The sequence below is a fragment of the Sinohyriopsis cumingii genome, chromosome 2 (assembly GCF_028554795.1).
Source record: "Sinohyriopsis cumingii isolate HCF-2022 chromosome 2, ASM2855479v2, whole genome shotgun sequence".
Lineage (NCBI taxonomy): Eukaryota > Metazoa > Mollusca > Bivalvia > Unionida > Unionidae > Sinohyriopsis > Sinohyriopsis cumingii.
This window is the reverse complement of record NC_142962.1, coordinates 97,980,676-97,999,076: the sequence shown is the minus strand read 5'-3', so window position 1 is coordinate 97,999,076 and position 18,401 is coordinate 97,980,676. Positions and strand designations below refer to the sequence as shown.

Here is an 18,401-nt window from a genome sequence, read left to right as displayed (position 1 = left end):
GTTATTGTTGTGCATCATGCATATTTTCTGATTCCTCCGACATGAAATTAAATAAAAGTAAAGAAATACTTTATAATTCATGGGTTACTTGGAGTTTACCAGGACACCTGTACTAAAGTGTACAATACAGTATTTGCACAGTACAAATTGTATGTTGCATCACTTATATCCTTGTTTATTCCCCAAAATACTAAATGCAGATTTTGATTTATTCATCATTTTTACCAAATCGCATTCTTTCAAGTCACATTTTAGTTAGACATCCATTGTTATTTTATTTATTTTGACTCACATGCTCAGGAGTTACCATTTTTCAGAGATGTAAGTGATGCAAGAAAGTGATATAAATTATATGAAAAGTCATACATCTTTAATTATATAAAGCAGTTAACCAGCATTTATTCACATGTCATCATTTGTCTATTATTCCCACTATGAAAACAAAGTCATATGGACAGTGTTTTTTTTGCATACCAGGGCCCAGCAACATGGAATAAATTGCCCACTGAACTTAGACACAAAGACACAGTTATCACATTCAAGAGTGCTCTCAAAACTCACTTATTTCGACTGCAAGAACAAACTTAAAGACCTAATAATGTTTCCTACCTTAAATATTCTCAGCATGTTTTTTAATGTGTTCTAGTTTCATGGTGTTTGTTTTTGTAATCATATCATTATATGTTTTTTATCTTATACATGTTGTCTAATGTTGTAAAGCGCTTAGAGCTTCAAAAGATTAGGCGCTATACAAAGTCCTCATTATTATTATTATTATTAATATTATTATTATTATTATTATTATTATTTGAGTTTTGTGCTTCAGCTATAAACAAATTGTAATTTTCCACACAGTATTCATTCCAATTTAGATTTTGGCCAGCTGATTGTTTTGGCATTTCCTTTTGTTTATAATTGACTGATTTGTCTTTTGTTTCCTGATAGCAGTCCAGGCCAGGTAATTATTTAAACCTTGTAAAATCAAAAGTGAATTGAGCAGGGTGAGATGCAGTGCACATATTGCAATACTAAATTAACTGCCCCCTGACCAACCATATTAATAATGTTCTAACCTAGTATTCATGCTTTTCTTTTTGACCTCAGTACATTCTCTCTCTCTTTCTCTCTCCCTCCCTCCCCATAGTAGCATAATTACCATAGCCGTGTAACAGGTCAGTATTAGGTAATTGCAGTATTGCTTCAACTAACTGTTTTAATCTTTATCACAAAAGGAAGAATTTACTGTTAATATGGGCACAGTATTGCGATAATGCTCAGTTCTTGTCATGGTCTAATAAAATTACACATTCTAACTAGGTTGAAAGGATTAGAAAACAAAAAATAAATATATTTATTGACTTTTCAAACAGATTTTTAAATTCATTTATAACATTTCCATGTAATAGTTCACGATGATAGTCCCATAACAAATGATCGATAAAATACATCAGTCACTTATTAGAAAGTAAATTTGAAGGTATCCCAAAATTTATAGCACATAAAAAATTGCTATAATTTATAGGTCACTAAAAAAATTGAAAATAATTAAGTGTGTCCCAAGACTTAGTCATTTAGGTATAACTAAATGACATTAATGCAGAAGTAGGTCTACTTCATTTCACCTTTTTTAAAGAGAGCTAGTGCATGTGTATGTGTGAGGGGGCAAGTGAAATTTTCTTTGATGATTACACCACTTCAGATTACATAATTTTTGGAGCAACTTACGAGTTTTAAGTCCAGATTTTGGAAGTTAGAGTACATCTAAGCTCCACACACATTGCCATCGTCTGAAAGAATGCAAGTGTGATTTTACCTAGGCAAGGTCAGCAGTATTAACAGCAGATGGCAAGGGATGAAAGAGTCAAGATTAACACTGAAGCAATAATTCACCCAGAAGATATAAACACGTCAGTAATGAAAAGCTAATGACCTTAATCCTAACATAACCCTTCATTGATTAAATTTTTTTGGTTAAATCAAATACATTTAGACATTGAGAAAGATGGAGTGAGAACTGTGTTAAACCAAAGAAATTGATGGAATAAATCTACACCGAATAAAATTTCCACAAATTTACTTGCAGTTATCATCACCTCAGATATTAATGCAAACACTAAAACATTTAAATTCGGAGCAATCATGGTACTCATTACTCCTAAGATTTCCTTTCTACACTCAAAACCATGGCAATCTTAAATTTGACCACTGATTCCACATTTTACTGAACCCTGATAGCTCATATATTGTGGAAAAAATATTATGTACTATTGGCTGCCTAGTCACATTTGTAGTAAGGGTCACAAAAGATGAAGCAACCAAAGTTGCCCTGAAATCACCCAATTAATGTGAACTATGCAAACAAGCTTCTAAAAATCAAACCCACTTGCATCCATTTGCAGAACATATTGCAGATATGTGGTGATATTGTGCTGATCTTGGAGCGGACACACATAAATGACTTGTGCATATCTCCTGAAGAATGAACCATGACCAGAGTGTCAACTTCCACCTTGTGAGATAGAATTACTTTGATGTGGTCTTACAGAAGCAACTTAATGAAAATGTATCAGCTGAAAAAGAATTTTGAATCTTTTTCAGAGAATGCAGTTTATTTAACAAATTTTGACCAGGTGTACTGAGATGTACTAAGAGTTTTAATGTGTTTCCTTTACCTTTTATTTTATATACGTTTTACGGAATTTTACAAAGAGTTGGATGGAGCTTGAAAATTTCACTTACTCATAATACCAAACTTATAATTCGGTTAAATTGGATAATGCATGTGCTGTGCTGTCAGTATATAAATTTTTGTCATCATGGATGTTAGTACCAAATGTAATCACTTGAAAGTCAAGTCAAAAGTACAAGCAACAAAGATACAGATCTGCCATAACATAATGTGAATGCAGATCAGGGTCTGTGTTGTTTGTGGTACTCATTACTCCTAACAGATTTCACAAACCCAGATCTGCCAACACATTATGCAATGGCAGATCTTTTATGTGCAGTTTGCAGTGGTTCATATAAGCGAGTATATGTTTTGTACATTTATTTGTTTCTATTTCCTGTCTTAGCTACTATGGAACATAGTCCAAAATTTGAGTTGTTAACATTAATAACACTGGTACTATAGCAGTATTTTAAGAAAAAGCAGAGATTACACAACATTGAACACAAGTGATTATTCCTTATGTTGTTAGAAGTGCCACATTTGTGTCAAGTGTTGCTTGTTCTTGGCATATATGCAGTTGTTAGTCATACTTGACAGAGTTTAACATTTTTACCAGTCTTAATTGTCCATTATGTACGAATTGAGCATCACACCAGCCGAGCTACAAGAGGTCATTATATACCTGCTGTACTGACTCTGTGATCTTAAACTAACTCCTTTGAATATATTCACAATAGTCCTAGAATAATATTTGAGTCCAAACAGTAATATGAGCACTTTGTAAGTCCTCTGAATAATCCAAGAAATGTTTCCTTTCAAATTATATCTAAACACAACATTAAACATATCTGCAGACCAATATTAAAACAACATAGGAAATAATTAACTCTTGTCCTTATATAGCCTTTTACAGCTCAACATTGCAAAAGTTTCTAACTCAACCCATATTGCCATACTTCCTGCATGGCCTATGTCAGAATATCCCACATAACAACAGAAGCACTGCCTGAACCAGCTAATGGGAAATCACCCCAAACATGTACACAGGTTCATTTGTTACAATTAATTTTGGGGGCCCTGAGTAGCCGAGTGGTCTAAAGCGCTCTCTGTTATGGATCACTGCCATCTCACCTCTGTCTGCGTGGGTTCGAGTCTAGGATTCGGCCAATGTGGGTATGTGAGAAGGCTTGCCGGTAGCTTCTCAGTGGTCAGTTGTTCTTCCTGGGGTTTTCCCAGGTTCTTCCTCCACCATTAATACTGGCCGTCATGTATAGCCTATCGTGTGCTGAATAATGGCGTTAAACCCCACAACAACAACAACAACAATTAATTTTTTAAAAATTCAATGCCTATTTATAGCACATGCAATCTACAAAGACATGCCAAAAGTGAAACACACAGAATAGATATACATAACACTACTTTTTCATGATCCAGAGGCAGTGTTTGCAACACATATTGTCCCCAACTGACCAACTTTGTCCCATCCACTCTCAAAATCTGTTCCACTTGGGTCAAGTCTGAGGAAGTAAGTCTGAGGAAGAAGGAAGGAATTGTAAGAATAGACTGAGTCAAATGTTAGTTGTATATCTGAATTTATCTATCATGTCCAGTAAGTGTATATGTAGTTATATGTATGTATGTATATATATATATATATATATATATATATATATATATATATATATATATATATATATATAGTATATATGTAGTATACAGTGTATCTTTAGTTAAAGGTGGGGATCTCAATAGTTTCCAAGTTATTACTCATGATCCTGAACTTTATGCCCCTGAAGGATGACCCCGTGGTCTCGTACATTCCCCAGCTAGAAGTGATGTTTGTGTTGACACTTGCATCAGTGATGGTTATACATACTCCAAATATCAGACCTGTTTGTCATATAATTTATTTTGTTTTAAATTGAAATTGTTTCCTGCTTGTGAGTAGAATTTGGCTGGTGACTGATTGCCATAATTAATCAAGATTGGTTCAGTCAGGGTTGAATATGGAATGTTTCCCTAAAAACTAACTTTATAGGAATGACAGAATGCATATTCTTGTCCTTTTGAATTTGATTAGAACCACTGAAATTCTCATTTCCATCTATTACTGAATTTTGGACCTTTACATTTTGACATTTTAACATTGGCAGCTCACGCACCTGAAAAACTACAAATATTAAGTACTGATACCAAACTGACCTGTTTTATGCCACCTGAACTCTTGAGTAATGTTGAATCCAACAGTAATCCATTACTGTCTTTAGTCCTCTGTACATTATTACTGAGCACACATCATCAAGAATTATTACTGATCACACATCATCAAGAATTATTGCTGATCACACATCATCAAAAATTATTGCTATCACACATCATCAAGCTCTTGGATCAGACGAACATTGAGGCATATTTAATGAGGTGATCTTGATTTTGATTGGCTGTACTTGTTACCAGTCTGGAGGCCTTATTTCTTATCCAGTTTTGATCAAACTTTGAATATTGGCTTATGTGATCAAGATCTCTTGTAAGACTGATAATGAGAGATCTATGCTTATTGGTGAGGTGCTGTTTCAGTTGATTGGCTCAGCTTATCACCGCTATAGAGACTGTATGTTTGACATAAGTAAACTTGGTACACTTCATTAAGACTGGATGTCCAGTGACATTTGAGAGCAATATCTACACATTAAGTATAGTCACCATGGTAGACATCTTAAAATCTTTTATTGTTACTGAGAATGTGGGGGGGTCATATTAACATATTGTTTTGTTATTGTTTTCTACCAGTAGATTGATTGTGATGTCTAGTTAGTCCTAAAAGAAAATGTTACAAGTGATCCCCCCACTGAAAGTGATATTGGCATGGAGTTTTCAGCAGAAGATTAATTATCTTATCTAGTTGGTCATCTGTGAAAATGGGGCTGATCTAACCTCAAATATGGCTGCCTTGGCAGCTATCTTCAAAGAATTCTTGACCACTTCTCTCAAATGGAAATCCATATCAATATTGGTTTTTCACTAGAAGACATTTTACAGTGTCTAGTTAGTCCTGAATGAAAATTATGCCAATCTGACATCAAATATGTCCACTATGTCTTCTTATGAGTTGATCTTAAATGAAAACTATGCCCTGCAGAAATCCAATATGGCAGGCATGATGAACATGTTGCAAATCTTGTCATGAAATCTCCTGAATTGATGGTAATATTGGCAAATGGTTTTTACCAAAATTCTTTGGTTTGTCCCAAATGAAAATAGTGCTTCTCTTATATCCAGTGTGGTCACAACTGCAGTTAATTTATAAATCCTATCACTTTTGTCATCTACTTCTGTATAAAGGACATATTTCTAGTACAGACACAATCTTTTGATTCAAGAGTTGTCCTGTTTAGACAGATTTACTCAATACTAAGAACTTGAATTTGTTGCAGCAAAATCATGAACAACGTCTAAATGAGGCTTCCTATGCAATGAACAAACCTGATGAGTTCAGTGCAAAGCAAGACAGCTGCTTACAAGGGGATTATGATTGGTTGGCAGTTTCCATGGACACCACAAATAGAGTCCCAATACAAAGCAAGAAAAGAGGCTCTAGGGTAAGCTCATATGCATATGTGACTTTGAAAAAAGGTTGTCATTTAATTTGTTTTCATGAGTTATGACAGAATTGTAATTTTAAAAAATGATTTTGTTTTGTTTATTATCTTGAGAATTTTGGCTTCAGAGTTTGTATATATTTTTTAATATTTATAATTTTGAAATCCTGTTCTTATTGCAGAATTGACAGAAATAATTTATGTTTCTAAGGGATTGATTTATCTGCCATGCTAGCAAATCCAAATGTACCATCATTGACCTAAATATCCAGACACAAAAAATAAACTTTTCTCTCTGTCCAGATAATTTTTGTACTAATGAAAATGATAAAGTTTCATGAATGTTTTGTGAGTAAAATTTAAATACCATTATTATCATAATTATGTAGTGATGCACCCAGCAAGTACATTACATATTGGAAGTGGACTAGGTAGGTAAACTGGTTTGCATGATATCCTTGCTTGCCAATAAATAATGCTTGCATGATGTGTCAGTGTTCTATTACAAATAAAGAACTCGAGTTGCATATGTGACCTTGTTTTCTTTTTGTTTATTGTAGTATTTTCATCATGTACTGCCATTAGTGATAAGCCTGGCTAGAAACTTGTTTACCGGTCTAAACCAGATCTAATATATTGTTTCATAAAGTATACTGCCATTGGTGATAAGTCAGCTAGAAACTTGTTTGCAGGTCTGAACCAGTTCTGATATAGATATTGTAACATAATGTGTACTGTCATTGGTGATAAGTCTACCCAGAAATTTGTTTACAGATCTGAACCAGTTCTGATATAGATAATGTTTTATAACATAAAGATTGGCTTGGACAACAGAATGTTTTTGTTGTGGGTTTTACACCATTTTTCATCACACAATAGGCTCTACACAGTAGCCAGTATAACTGGTGGAGGAAGAACCCAGGTAAATCTGGGTAGGAACCACCAACCCACAGGAAGATATTTGCAAGCTTTCTCAAATACCCTAATTGACTGAGCCCAAGACTATACCATCAAAATAATATATATTGATTCATATTATGTTACCTGTGAAAATCTGAAAGATAATCCATATTTCTTTGAAAAATTCTTTCTTACAGGCAAACCTGAATGGACCAAATAACCCGTATGAAATGAACTTCTACAGTATCACAAATGTTGGTCGTTTAAGGTAGGTACTCTCTGTCCAGTGATCTTTTCAATTTAATGATCTGCCTCTTTCCTAATGTCATAAGTACCTTACTTCATAAATTGCCCAAAATGTTTCTGGAATCCCAAAATTGTGATCACAGTGGAACTTGTTACTTCTGAGTACCAGACTCTTCAAATTATAAACTTCTAACTTGTGAACTCCTTTTGGCTTGTATTATTTTGCATATACTCTGAAAACTTAGCAATTTTTCTGGCCCCTAGGGGTCATCAGATTTGCTTCTCACTAGGGGTCTTTGGATTGCTGGTCCCTAGGGGTCTTCAGTTTTGCTGATCAAAAGGGGGTCTTCAGTTTTGTACTGCTAACAGCCAAACACATCTAGAATGAGTTTTTATGGGTACCATTGGGTTGCAACAGCTACCAAATTTAGGACTCAAGTGTGTGTGGGGGTGTGTGTGGGGTGGGTGGTAGCCTAGCTTTAACAGTTTTAGTCAGAGACATATAGCTACAATGTCTACTGTGTGGCAGTTTATAGTGATGTTTAGCACTGGGCATGTGGCATGTCCCACCCAGTCACATTATCCTGACACCAGGACTACCAGTCCTAACTAACATCTTAATGCTGAGCACCAAGTGAGACAGCTGTTAATACGAGTTTTAAAAGTCTTTGCCATGACACGCCTGGGGTTTAAACCTGCATCCACTTAGGCCACACAAACAATCAGGTCTCAGGTTGTAAAAGTGGCCAAATAGACTTGCATTGAAATTATGGTCAAACAAGTCAACAGAATTATCTCTTAGATCATGTCTACTTGCAGTTAAGTAAAACCACTTAGATTGAAAAACAAAATTTGGTTGACATATTTTTATTAATATATTGTTCAGGCATGTGAAACCTATAGCCCTGGAGCCAGATCTGGCCTGTAACATTAGTTTTATCAGCCTGTTTACATCATAGAATGTGACTTTAAAAATTGTCTATCAGGAACATTCCCAGGAAGAAGTTTTATGCCTAGTGTAGGTTTGTCTGATTAGATTTTAAGGCCATTGCAGGAATTTTAAAAATGATTTTACACACATTTTTTGGACAAAATTCTTGTTAGCACAGTTAAGTAAAAACTACTTAAGATTGAAAAATGAATGTGTGGATGGTTTTTGAGGCTATTGCAGTAATGTTTCAGATTTTTGTATATTTGATAAAACCCACAATAGTGGGAAGTGAGAGATAGCCAATTACTTTTGTGACTGCAATTTGTCAAGGTTTTTAAGTTGCATATATTTCCCAAATGATTTCACAAGTTCTCATGATACTTGGCATGAATCATAGATATACACATTTTTTTGTATACATACTTCATATACACACAATGTACAAGAAAGAATAAGAGTCCCTGTTGATGCAGTAAGATTTACTTTAGTGAGAAAAAATCTTTAGTAACATGTTGTGTATTGTCAGAAATTGTCACCTCGTTTTGTCGAGAATTTGGGTCACATATTTGGACCGGAGTCTAAGATATACCTAGTTTCATACTTAGAGTATCCTAAGCATCGTGTCAGTTAACTTCTACTACACTGATTAGTAAAATCAGTTCCAAATATACTGAAAAATTTCTGTGGCTTTTTTCTTTGCAAACATTGGTCAGACAGAGGTTTAAAACAGCAGCAAAAATTTTCCTTTGTACATGTACATCATGCTTACCATATATACTCGAGTCCAAATGTGAACAGTATAAACCCAGATGTGCCATCACATGATGTGTCAGCAAGTCATTGTCTGTGTTGTTTGTTCTACTGATCTCCGTGATGTACAACAAAGAGTAAGAGCCTCAGACTAAATAAGTAAAATTTACTTTAGCAAGAAGAAAATCTTAAGTGTCTTCCATATTGTCAAGAGTTGTTTCCTTTTTTGTTGAGAACTCGTGTCACATGTTTGGACTAGAGTGTAAGATGTACCTAATTCCTACTTGGGTATCAGAGTATCTGGTGTAGCCCTGTTAGATATATGCATAATATTGTTTAACTTCCACTGTACTGTGTAAACTCAGCAAAATTTTCCACTGTTCATGCAAATTGTACTTGCCATATATACCTCAGTCCAGCTGCCATCACCTAATGAGCCAGCAGGTCATGGTTTGTGTCGTTTGTTCTACTGATTTGTCCTGTCAAATAAAATAAAGCAACAGCAGAACTGGGTCTGTTCACTTTGCAATTGGATCTGACTTACAAGCAGATATATATGGTACCATTACTAGATTGCTAATTTAACACTGGACAGAAATATTTTATTACATTACATTTACTGTATACCTATTTAATTGTACATGGTTGATCTGGTGTTCAGTACAGATGTTCATTCTGTATTTCTGTATCATATACCCAGATCAAAACTTTGGGGGAAGTATGTCAGCTTGTTGATATTATTCAGTCTCCATGAATTTCAATTTGTTTTGAATTTCAATTGCCAAGTAAAGCTAAAATTGTTTAGAAAGTGACGGGTGTATAATAAATTCAAGATTGCACTTGTCTTTTGTTCTGAGTTATAGGGTACATCTCATTTGTATAGTCTATGAGGATTTCTCATTTTGATGGACTCTCTATCCCTATGCCATATCAAGCTTGTTCTTTCTACTGATGCATAATAAAGCACATTGAGTACTTATATATGATTCAAGTGATAAAAGTTTTAAAAAATGCAGTGTTGGAAATATTTTGCATATGAGTGTAAGATAAATAGAGTAACAAAAACAAGTTTGCATGAACTTTTCTGACATTCCATATAAATTTGTGTAACTAACTTAGTTTTAATTTTCAAATGAGTACCATTATTTCAGAGATGTTCATTCTACATCAGTCATGTGCAGCACATGCTACTTGATCTGACACATGCTAAAAAGTGAGCTATGAATCAGAGCCAGCAGTTAGTGATCTTGAGTGATGGGACAGTGCTCTTGGTCATGTTTGCTTAATTTTTCACTTTTTTCCCCTCAAGGAATGTGAAAATAGATCCAGACAGCGTTAACTCTGTTGCCATTGATGACGAGCCCCAGGATCATCATCAAAGAATGATGGTGGCAGGCTATGTGGGACTAAACCCCAGTGGGACATCGATGATTGCCCGGGATAGCACCATCATGCCCCTCATACCTGGTCTTCCTGCACTAGTCTGCTTGCTATTCAGTCCCATGGCAGAAATAAGGTAATACACTGAGATTATTGTATGCCAAGTTACGTATTGGCCATGGTAGTATAACGAGAGTATATTGTTTTTATTTGTATTTATTAAGTATTATCTAGTTTTACTAATGAGTAATACAGAAACAGTTTACAGTACACTTTGTTCCTAATCCATACTAGAAATCAATAGTTAGGACAGAATATCTACCCCATCCCCACCCCAGTCCCACTGCAAGAAGTCTAGGAGGATTTTCTTAAAGGGGAAGGGAGATTAAAGATAATGTGTATGGTACCATAATTTAGATGTTTTAATACATGCACAGTATAAAAGACAATCTTTATTATCTAACATATATGTCTACTGTTCATGGAATTAAACTTACAGAAGGATTTAATTTGATCCATCTTTGTATGCAGAGAACTATTTGCCAAGAAAGCTACCATGGTTATTTCAGAAGATGTCATGGGGGTGGTAGATGGATTGAATACTGTACATCGTTGTTTGACAGAAAAGTTTTTGGATTTTTCTAATAGTTTTTATTATTTGAACATACCACAATGGATATATACACAACAATAAACCTCGATAAGATTGGAATTTCTTTTTGTGTGGAAAAGATGGGCGTAGGGCATTTTTTAGAAGGGGGTATCTATTAGAATAACTGTTATTATCTTTGTTGGCATAGATTTATTAGCATGACAAAATGAACCTAATGAGTCATCTACTTGACATATGCAAAAGTGACAGCTGTCAAACTGAGACATTATAGAAGCATTAGCTGTTATGCACACTCAACCATCATGAGCTTCTCTGTTAGGATGTTACATCACAGATACAAGAATTGAAACTGGTGAGACCAGTAACTGTTGCCCAGATGACCACCAGACCTAGTTGATGTCAGCACAACTTCCCCATGGGAGTGGTATAAGTGCATTCACTGGATTCATATGGATTTTTCTTGATGTAGCAGCATCACTCATTACATGACTTGGGGTTTTGCTGTCTTGATGTTATGTTAGAAAATCAGTTTATCCTTTATACAGGGATTCCAGCCATTTATACCTCAAAGGGTACCTGTAGAACAGGTTGGATGGATGTTTATGAACATCCTCCTATAGCTATTCCCCTAATATTAATGTGATTGAAGAATGTATATGACAAAGAAAATAAATTTGAAGAATATTTACCCCCATCACATTGCTATTAAACACTAACACACCTCCCCACAGAGACCGCTGTATTGGCCTAGTGGTTAGAATGTCTGCCTTGGATGCGGAAGGTTGTGGGTTTGATCCCCAGTCAAGCCATACCAAAGACTTACAAAATGGTACTAACAGCTGCCTCACTTGGTGCTCAGCATTAAGAGGTTAGTGTTAGGACTGGTCAGCCTGGTGTCAGGATAATGTGACTGCAGCATGATGCCCCAGTGCTATGAATGGTCACACTGCAGACATCGTAGCGATATGACTGAATTTTTTTAAAAGCTACATTAAAAATCCAAATCACACACACACACACACACCTCATCACAGATAAGGATGAACTGGGAGAACCCTGGTTAGAACCACAAACCCTCAGGAAGCTACTAGTAGCTTTCTCACATTGACTGAGCCCAAGACTCAAACAACTTGGGCTGTGGTGAAATGGCAGCAATTGTTAAATGTAAGCCTTTAGGCCACTCAGCCATTATGGACCCATAATTTTTATGGGAAGGCCAATTATTACACGGCAAAATATTCTGAAATATGTTGATCAGCAGTATTGATTCAACAGTAGCTTGGATTCTTAACTCAGTATGTTAGACCGTGGGCGAGAAAAATCAGTATATGTTCCATCCATAATTTGAGGCTCTTTCTTTTAGAGATATTTGGAAAAAAATTAAAGAGAAAAACACTTTGTTGTAAAAATTATTTTTTGTGACTCAAGTCTAGGAAAATTATTACACACATTTGTGAAAGTCCCTGAGTTTTTTACTTACAAAGCTGTGTGAACCCTGTTACTGGTACTTGTCCATTCAGATTTTCTCTATTCCTTGACTTAGCATCTTTAGTAAAGAACAAAATAAATCACATAAATTCACTGCATATTTCATACAAAATGGCATTGACAGTGCTAGTGATGGAAAGTTACCAAAAGAAAAACATCAAAATTCATCTTATGTTGAAATGAAATAGTTCCAGGAAATGGGAAAGGGGATTTTCAGGGACCTGGCACAAATAGAGAAGTTTTATTTATGGTTTTATCAACAAATTCATGAACTTGTCAAAGGCAGTGGGAAAGGGGATTTTCAAGGGCCTGACAAAATCTGAGAAGCCCTTTCGTGGCTTTATCAACAACTCCATGAACTTGTCACAGGCAATGGAAAAGGGGATTTTCAAGGGCCTGGGACAATCTGAGAAGCCATTTCATGGCTTTATCAGCAAAGCATAGCACAGTTAATGAGACACATTGTATTATAATGCTGCTTCCAGTGTTAATTGGTTTAATTTTCCTGTCTTTAGGATTGATGCCAAGAAGACTCGTTACATAGGTGCTCTTTGCGGTCTTGGTGCAGATCCGGTGACTGGCTTTCCTGTGTTTCAAGATCATGATATGGAAATTCCTTTTGATGTCAGCATAGACATTGATGATATTCAGAAGGTTTGCATTCTTTCATTTTCATGGATATCATTTTTCAGGATTTTACAGAAAGCATTAGTTTTGTGGTTGTTTAAATTTGTGGATATGCCAGTGAGGAAGAATTCTCCCTAATTTCTTTAGAAAAATTGGGTTTTATTGGGTTTTAAAATTATGTTTATATGTTTCACTAATTTAGCCAATGAGCTGTTATTGAATACTGTTGATTGCATAGTTGTCAAGCAGATGTGTTTACTTCATCCATGGGCTTCTGCTACAGTGTGAATGGGACATACACAGGTGGTTTGTTCTTCCCATTTGATAGAACTGTAATAGTTATTTCAGGCACTGGCACTATAACAGAAATATTGCTTATTGTATCTTACAGGAATTATGAACTATTTTCTGTATAAAAAGAATTTGATTTGTTCATTCAAGTTAACACAGAGAGCAATGGTAAGGCATACATTGGGGCTTCTGGTCTAGTCACTTGTGACAGATATCATTTTTGTGAAGACCATTTTACTGGTAAGCAAGCCATGTTTGGCAGCATTGCCATCAACAGTTAAGATTTTAGTTCAAGTTTTTCTTTGATATATTTTTAATCTCCATCAATGATTTGGCAAAAATCATTATGAAGCTCAGACAATTTATTCTTTAATATGCTTACCCACCCTTTAATTTGGGGGTCAAAATCTTAGTCCTATAGAAAATTTGTGTTACGGTTCTGGTTAAAGACTTCATTTTTTAATATTTCCTAAACTCCTTGATATATGTTCATTATATTGGCTTAGATCAGTATGAAGCTAAGATAAATAATTCAGCAATATGCTTGCTTTCTATTCTGTGACACTGGGGTCAAGGTCACATTCATTCTGAATTTGTGTTCAGGTTTTGCATCAAGTTCTTTTCATATGATTGTATTCCCTAAACATCTTGATGGATTTTCTTTATATTTGACATGAATCTTTATGAAGCTAAGGTAATTCATTCATATTCATGCCATTTTAATCTTGGGGTCAAGATTGCAGCCTCAGAAAATTTGCATTCAGGTATTGGTCATATATATTAATTGCTCACTCTACATACAAATATATTTATTACATCAATCTTGATAGAGATTGGACCCAAAATTTAAATTCTTTTCTTTTCTTTTTCAAAGTTAAATTTGTGTTAAAAGCACTATATGTGAATAAAATGCTCATTACAGATGAAATAATTTATTTGTAGAAATGTATTCTAACTAGCTTAGCAGTATCAAGGGAACTTCATTTTTTATGATCATGGCATTTTTTTATACCTTGGATCTGTCACCAATGGCATCATATATCACCTACTTAGAGAAGAACATTGTTAGTTAATTCAGAAGCAAAGCACACTGACAGTGCAACCAAACTTCCAGCTTCATTGTTGCTAGAGACAGAGAAGAAGCAAATCTTTTAACTAGGTCCAACAATTTTTAATATCGTTAAGGTATCATTACACAATTAGACCACTCAGGTCTACAGACAAAAGTCCCAGAGAGACATACATGCATGCACACACACACACAGACACACACACACACATTAAGTTCTTGTATTTAGCTCATGACCACCAAGGTGACATTGTGACCTATCTAGAATCATGAAAGAGGATGCATGTTGGTGAGGAGATGTTTCATAAGCAATGCCTTCATTGTAGAATCATGAAAGAGGATGCATGTTGGTGAGGGGATATTTCATAAGCAATGCCTTCATTGTAGAATCATGAAAGAGGATGCATCTTGGTGAGAAATGTATCATAAGCATTGCCTTCATTGTAGAATCATGAAAGAGGATGCATCTTGGTGAAGGGGTGTTACATAAGCAATGCCTTCATTGTAGAATCATAAAAGAGGATGCATCTTGATGAAGGGATGTATCATAAGCAATGCCTTCATTGTAGAATCATGAAAGAGGATGCATCTTGGTGAAGGGGTGTTACATAAGCAATGCCTTCATTGTAGAATCATAAAAGAGGATGCATCTTGATGAAGGGATGTATCATAAGCAATGCCTTCATTGTAGAATCATGAAAGAGGATGCATCTTGGTGAAGGGGTGTTACATAAGCAATGCTTTCATTGTAGAATCATAAAAGAGGATGCATCTTGATGAAGGGATGTATCATAAGCAATGCCTTCATTGTAGAATCATGAAAGAGGATGCATCTTGGTGAGGGGATGTATCATAATGCCTTCATTGTAGAAGTAGGTCAATCTAAAAATATTTTACACTACTCCGACTTGTCATTGTTCATTTCTCAGGCACCATTCATGTTAAAGTCATGAAACTAATGATGACGTACAACTCTACTACTACCCCTTGTTCATACATCAGAAGAAGCTCATTGTGACCTATATTTCACCTGTTATTCGCAAAGTTTAAGTGTTTGCATTTAGTTCACAACTACATGAGTGACCATTACCTCAGGGGCCATGTTGAAAATCTGGTTTTAACTGCTCCTCCTGAATGGATGGTCATGTCAACATCGAGTTTTCAGTAAAAGATATTTTATGACGTCTACTTGAACCTCAATACAAATGGTGCTGATCGCAAGCCTATCATTGCCGTCTTGAAAATCTTGTTATCTCATCTCCTTCTGAACAGAAAGTGATATGGAATGGATTTTCACCAGAAGACTTCCTATATTGTCTAACTGGTTCTAAATAAAATTGCTGCTGCCCAGACATACAGCATGGCCACCACAGTGGCTGGTTATATCATCATGGTGTTTTCACTTAAAGACTTCTTATGTTGTTATTTTTTTCTGGTTTTGTCTTAAAGAAAAATTGTGTTGATCTGATACAAATATGGCTGCTTCAGTGGCCATTGTGAAAATCTTACTAACCCCTAGACAGAAAGTCATATCACTACCACAAGACAATGAACATATTAAAATCTTATCACTAATTATCCTGAATGGATGGTCAAATCAAAATGGGTTTTCATCAAAGTCTTCTAATTGTGTCTAGTTTGTCCTATTAATGAAAATTGTGCCAATCTTACATGGAGTATGGTTGAATATCTTGTCACACAAGAATATCAGAGATCTTTTCAACATTCAAGAATGACGAAGAAATGGTCTTATCTTGAATTCCTCAAAATTATTTTGAAACTGTAGAGCATTAGTCCACTCAGTGGACTCTTGTCAACTTATTATATTACCTCTACTTTCATACGATAAAAAATATTGTTCTTTTATATTGTTCTCTATAATGTTTTCCCATTTGGAAGGATATGCATGTCATTGTCATGATCGCTTTATTATGAAAAAAATTTCTGCATGTTAATTAATGATTACAGTGCCTGCTGAAGATTATTACAGTCTTCATACCAGTAGTGGTGAGCTTTGTAATCAATGATAGAATTTTAGTGTTATATCTTGTGTCCGATTTAGTGCCAACACAGGTGAGGTAGTCTTGGTTTATCTGAACTAACATGCTTGATTTCCTCAAACAAAAGTGGGCCCCGAGTGGCCGAGTGGTCTAAAGCGCTCACCGTTCTGGATCACTGCCATCTCACCTCTGTCTGCATGGGTTCAAGTCCAAGGCTCAGCTGGCATGGGTACGTGGGAAAGCCTGCCAGTAGCTTCTCGTGGGTCAGTGGTTCTTCCCTGGGTTTTCCAGGGTTCTTCCTCCACCAGTTATACTGGCCACCATGTATAGCCTATCTTTGCTGAAAAATGGCATTAAACCCTAGAACAACAACAAAAATATCCTCAAACAAAAGAACAAACTTTTTAAGGAATTTGGTGTTGTGATGCGTTTAAACCTGCAAGGTCTAACAGCTGCTGTTGCATGAGAGACTGAAGTTTTTTTTGTATTTTTAAAAAGAGGTGTGTAACAGCTAATAAAGTTGATATAGCATGTGTAAGAAGACCTATTTTGTACATGTAAAAGCAGCCTTCAAAGGCATAGTTAGACTACTAGAAAATGTTCATCGTCTAGTATCGATAGTGTAAGCCTGTATCATCATAAAGTAAAACCACAGAAAATATTGTGATTTATTGCTGCTTCGGTGATGTCAAACCTTTAATGACTTAAATTTTATGGTAGTATATCAATATCAGCATTCTATGTATGTGACATGTTGTGTAAGGTATTTCATGGAGTCATTTCACTACATACATTCTGCATCAAACAAAATCTGTATTTATTATTGTGTGCTAAATAGAATTTTACATTTGTGCTTATTTCACATTAAAGTTATGAAAAAGATAGAAATTTTCCGCTTGTTTCATAATTTAATTTAAAATAAGCACTCAGTTCCTCTGTTTATTGCAAAGTTGCATGACAGGAATCATCTTGCACACCTCGAAATAGCCAGCCTATACATCTCTGAGAAACTTAACTATATCAGCTGATCAAGAAACTGTGGTGTTTAAAAATCATGTGTCAGGATTTTGTCAAATTTACATAGAGGGTTAGTAGAAAGCATTTTGCTTCTTGCTGTTGATTGGATGACTATCATGTATAATCCTAGATAAGTCACCTCTTATTCAGACCCTGTATTTGACCTGAACTTGTGATCCAGGTCATTGACTAAGATAAACCCTTAAATTTCATTTTACTTTTTTTTCTCATGCAGCAGATTTGACATATCACAAAGTTGGTACATTACTCAGTAACAAGCATATGACTGTCATTTTTAGGATTTAACAAGCAAGTGACTTACTGTGCCTTTTAGGATTTAATAAGCATGTGACTGTGTGACTTTTAGGATTTAACAAGCATGTGACTGTCTCTGTGGTTTTTTAGGATTTAACAAGCAAGTGACTCACTGTGCCTTTTAGGATTTAATAAGCATGTGACTGTGACTTTTGGGATTTAAAAAGCATGTGACTGTGACTTTTGGGATTTAATAAGCATGTGACTGTCTCTGTGGTTTTTAGGATTTAACAAGCATATGACTGTCTGTGTGGCCACTGGGTGCAGAAAACATTTGGGTATGTGTGGATGGATTCCATTGCTAGTTAACATTTTAATTAAATAAATTTAAAATAAATGTTAATGTGTGATGTTCAAAATTGCAGATAAATGCTGTGAGGATGGCTATCAACATTGCTGTAGGGAGTCAGGGATCAGTTGCCAGCTGGGGGCAGGAGGCAATCTTCAAAATCCAGGAACCTGCAAGGCAAAAACTACTTGAGTGAGTACCTTAGAAATAAC

At 35.3% G+C, this 18,401-nt stretch overlaps 1 protein-coding gene across 2 annotated transcripts in view; it reads left to right on the top strand.

Annotated features, from left to right (window-relative positions):
- The window catches only part of LOC149805451 (ATP-dependent RNA helicase TDRD9-like), a 146,753-nt gene that overhangs the window by 114,179 nt on the left and 14,173 nt on the right, over window positions 1–18,401 (top strand). The window contains exons 30-34 of one of the 2 annotated variants that reach the window (XM_089950041.1): window positions 6,109–6,273; window positions 7,371–7,441; window positions 10,410–10,616; window positions 13,097–13,235; window positions 18,266–18,381. In XM_089950041.1, coding sequence (XP_089806167.1) covers window positions 6,109–6,273; window positions 7,371–7,441; window positions 10,410–10,616; window positions 13,097–13,235; window positions 18,266–18,381 — 698 coding nt within the window. Of the gene's footprint in view, window positions 1–6,108; window positions 6,274–7,370; window positions 7,442–10,409; window positions 10,621–13,096; window positions 13,236–18,265; window positions 18,382–18,401 lie in introns of those variants that run through there. The other variant, XM_089950042.1, reaches the window with a different exon arrangement.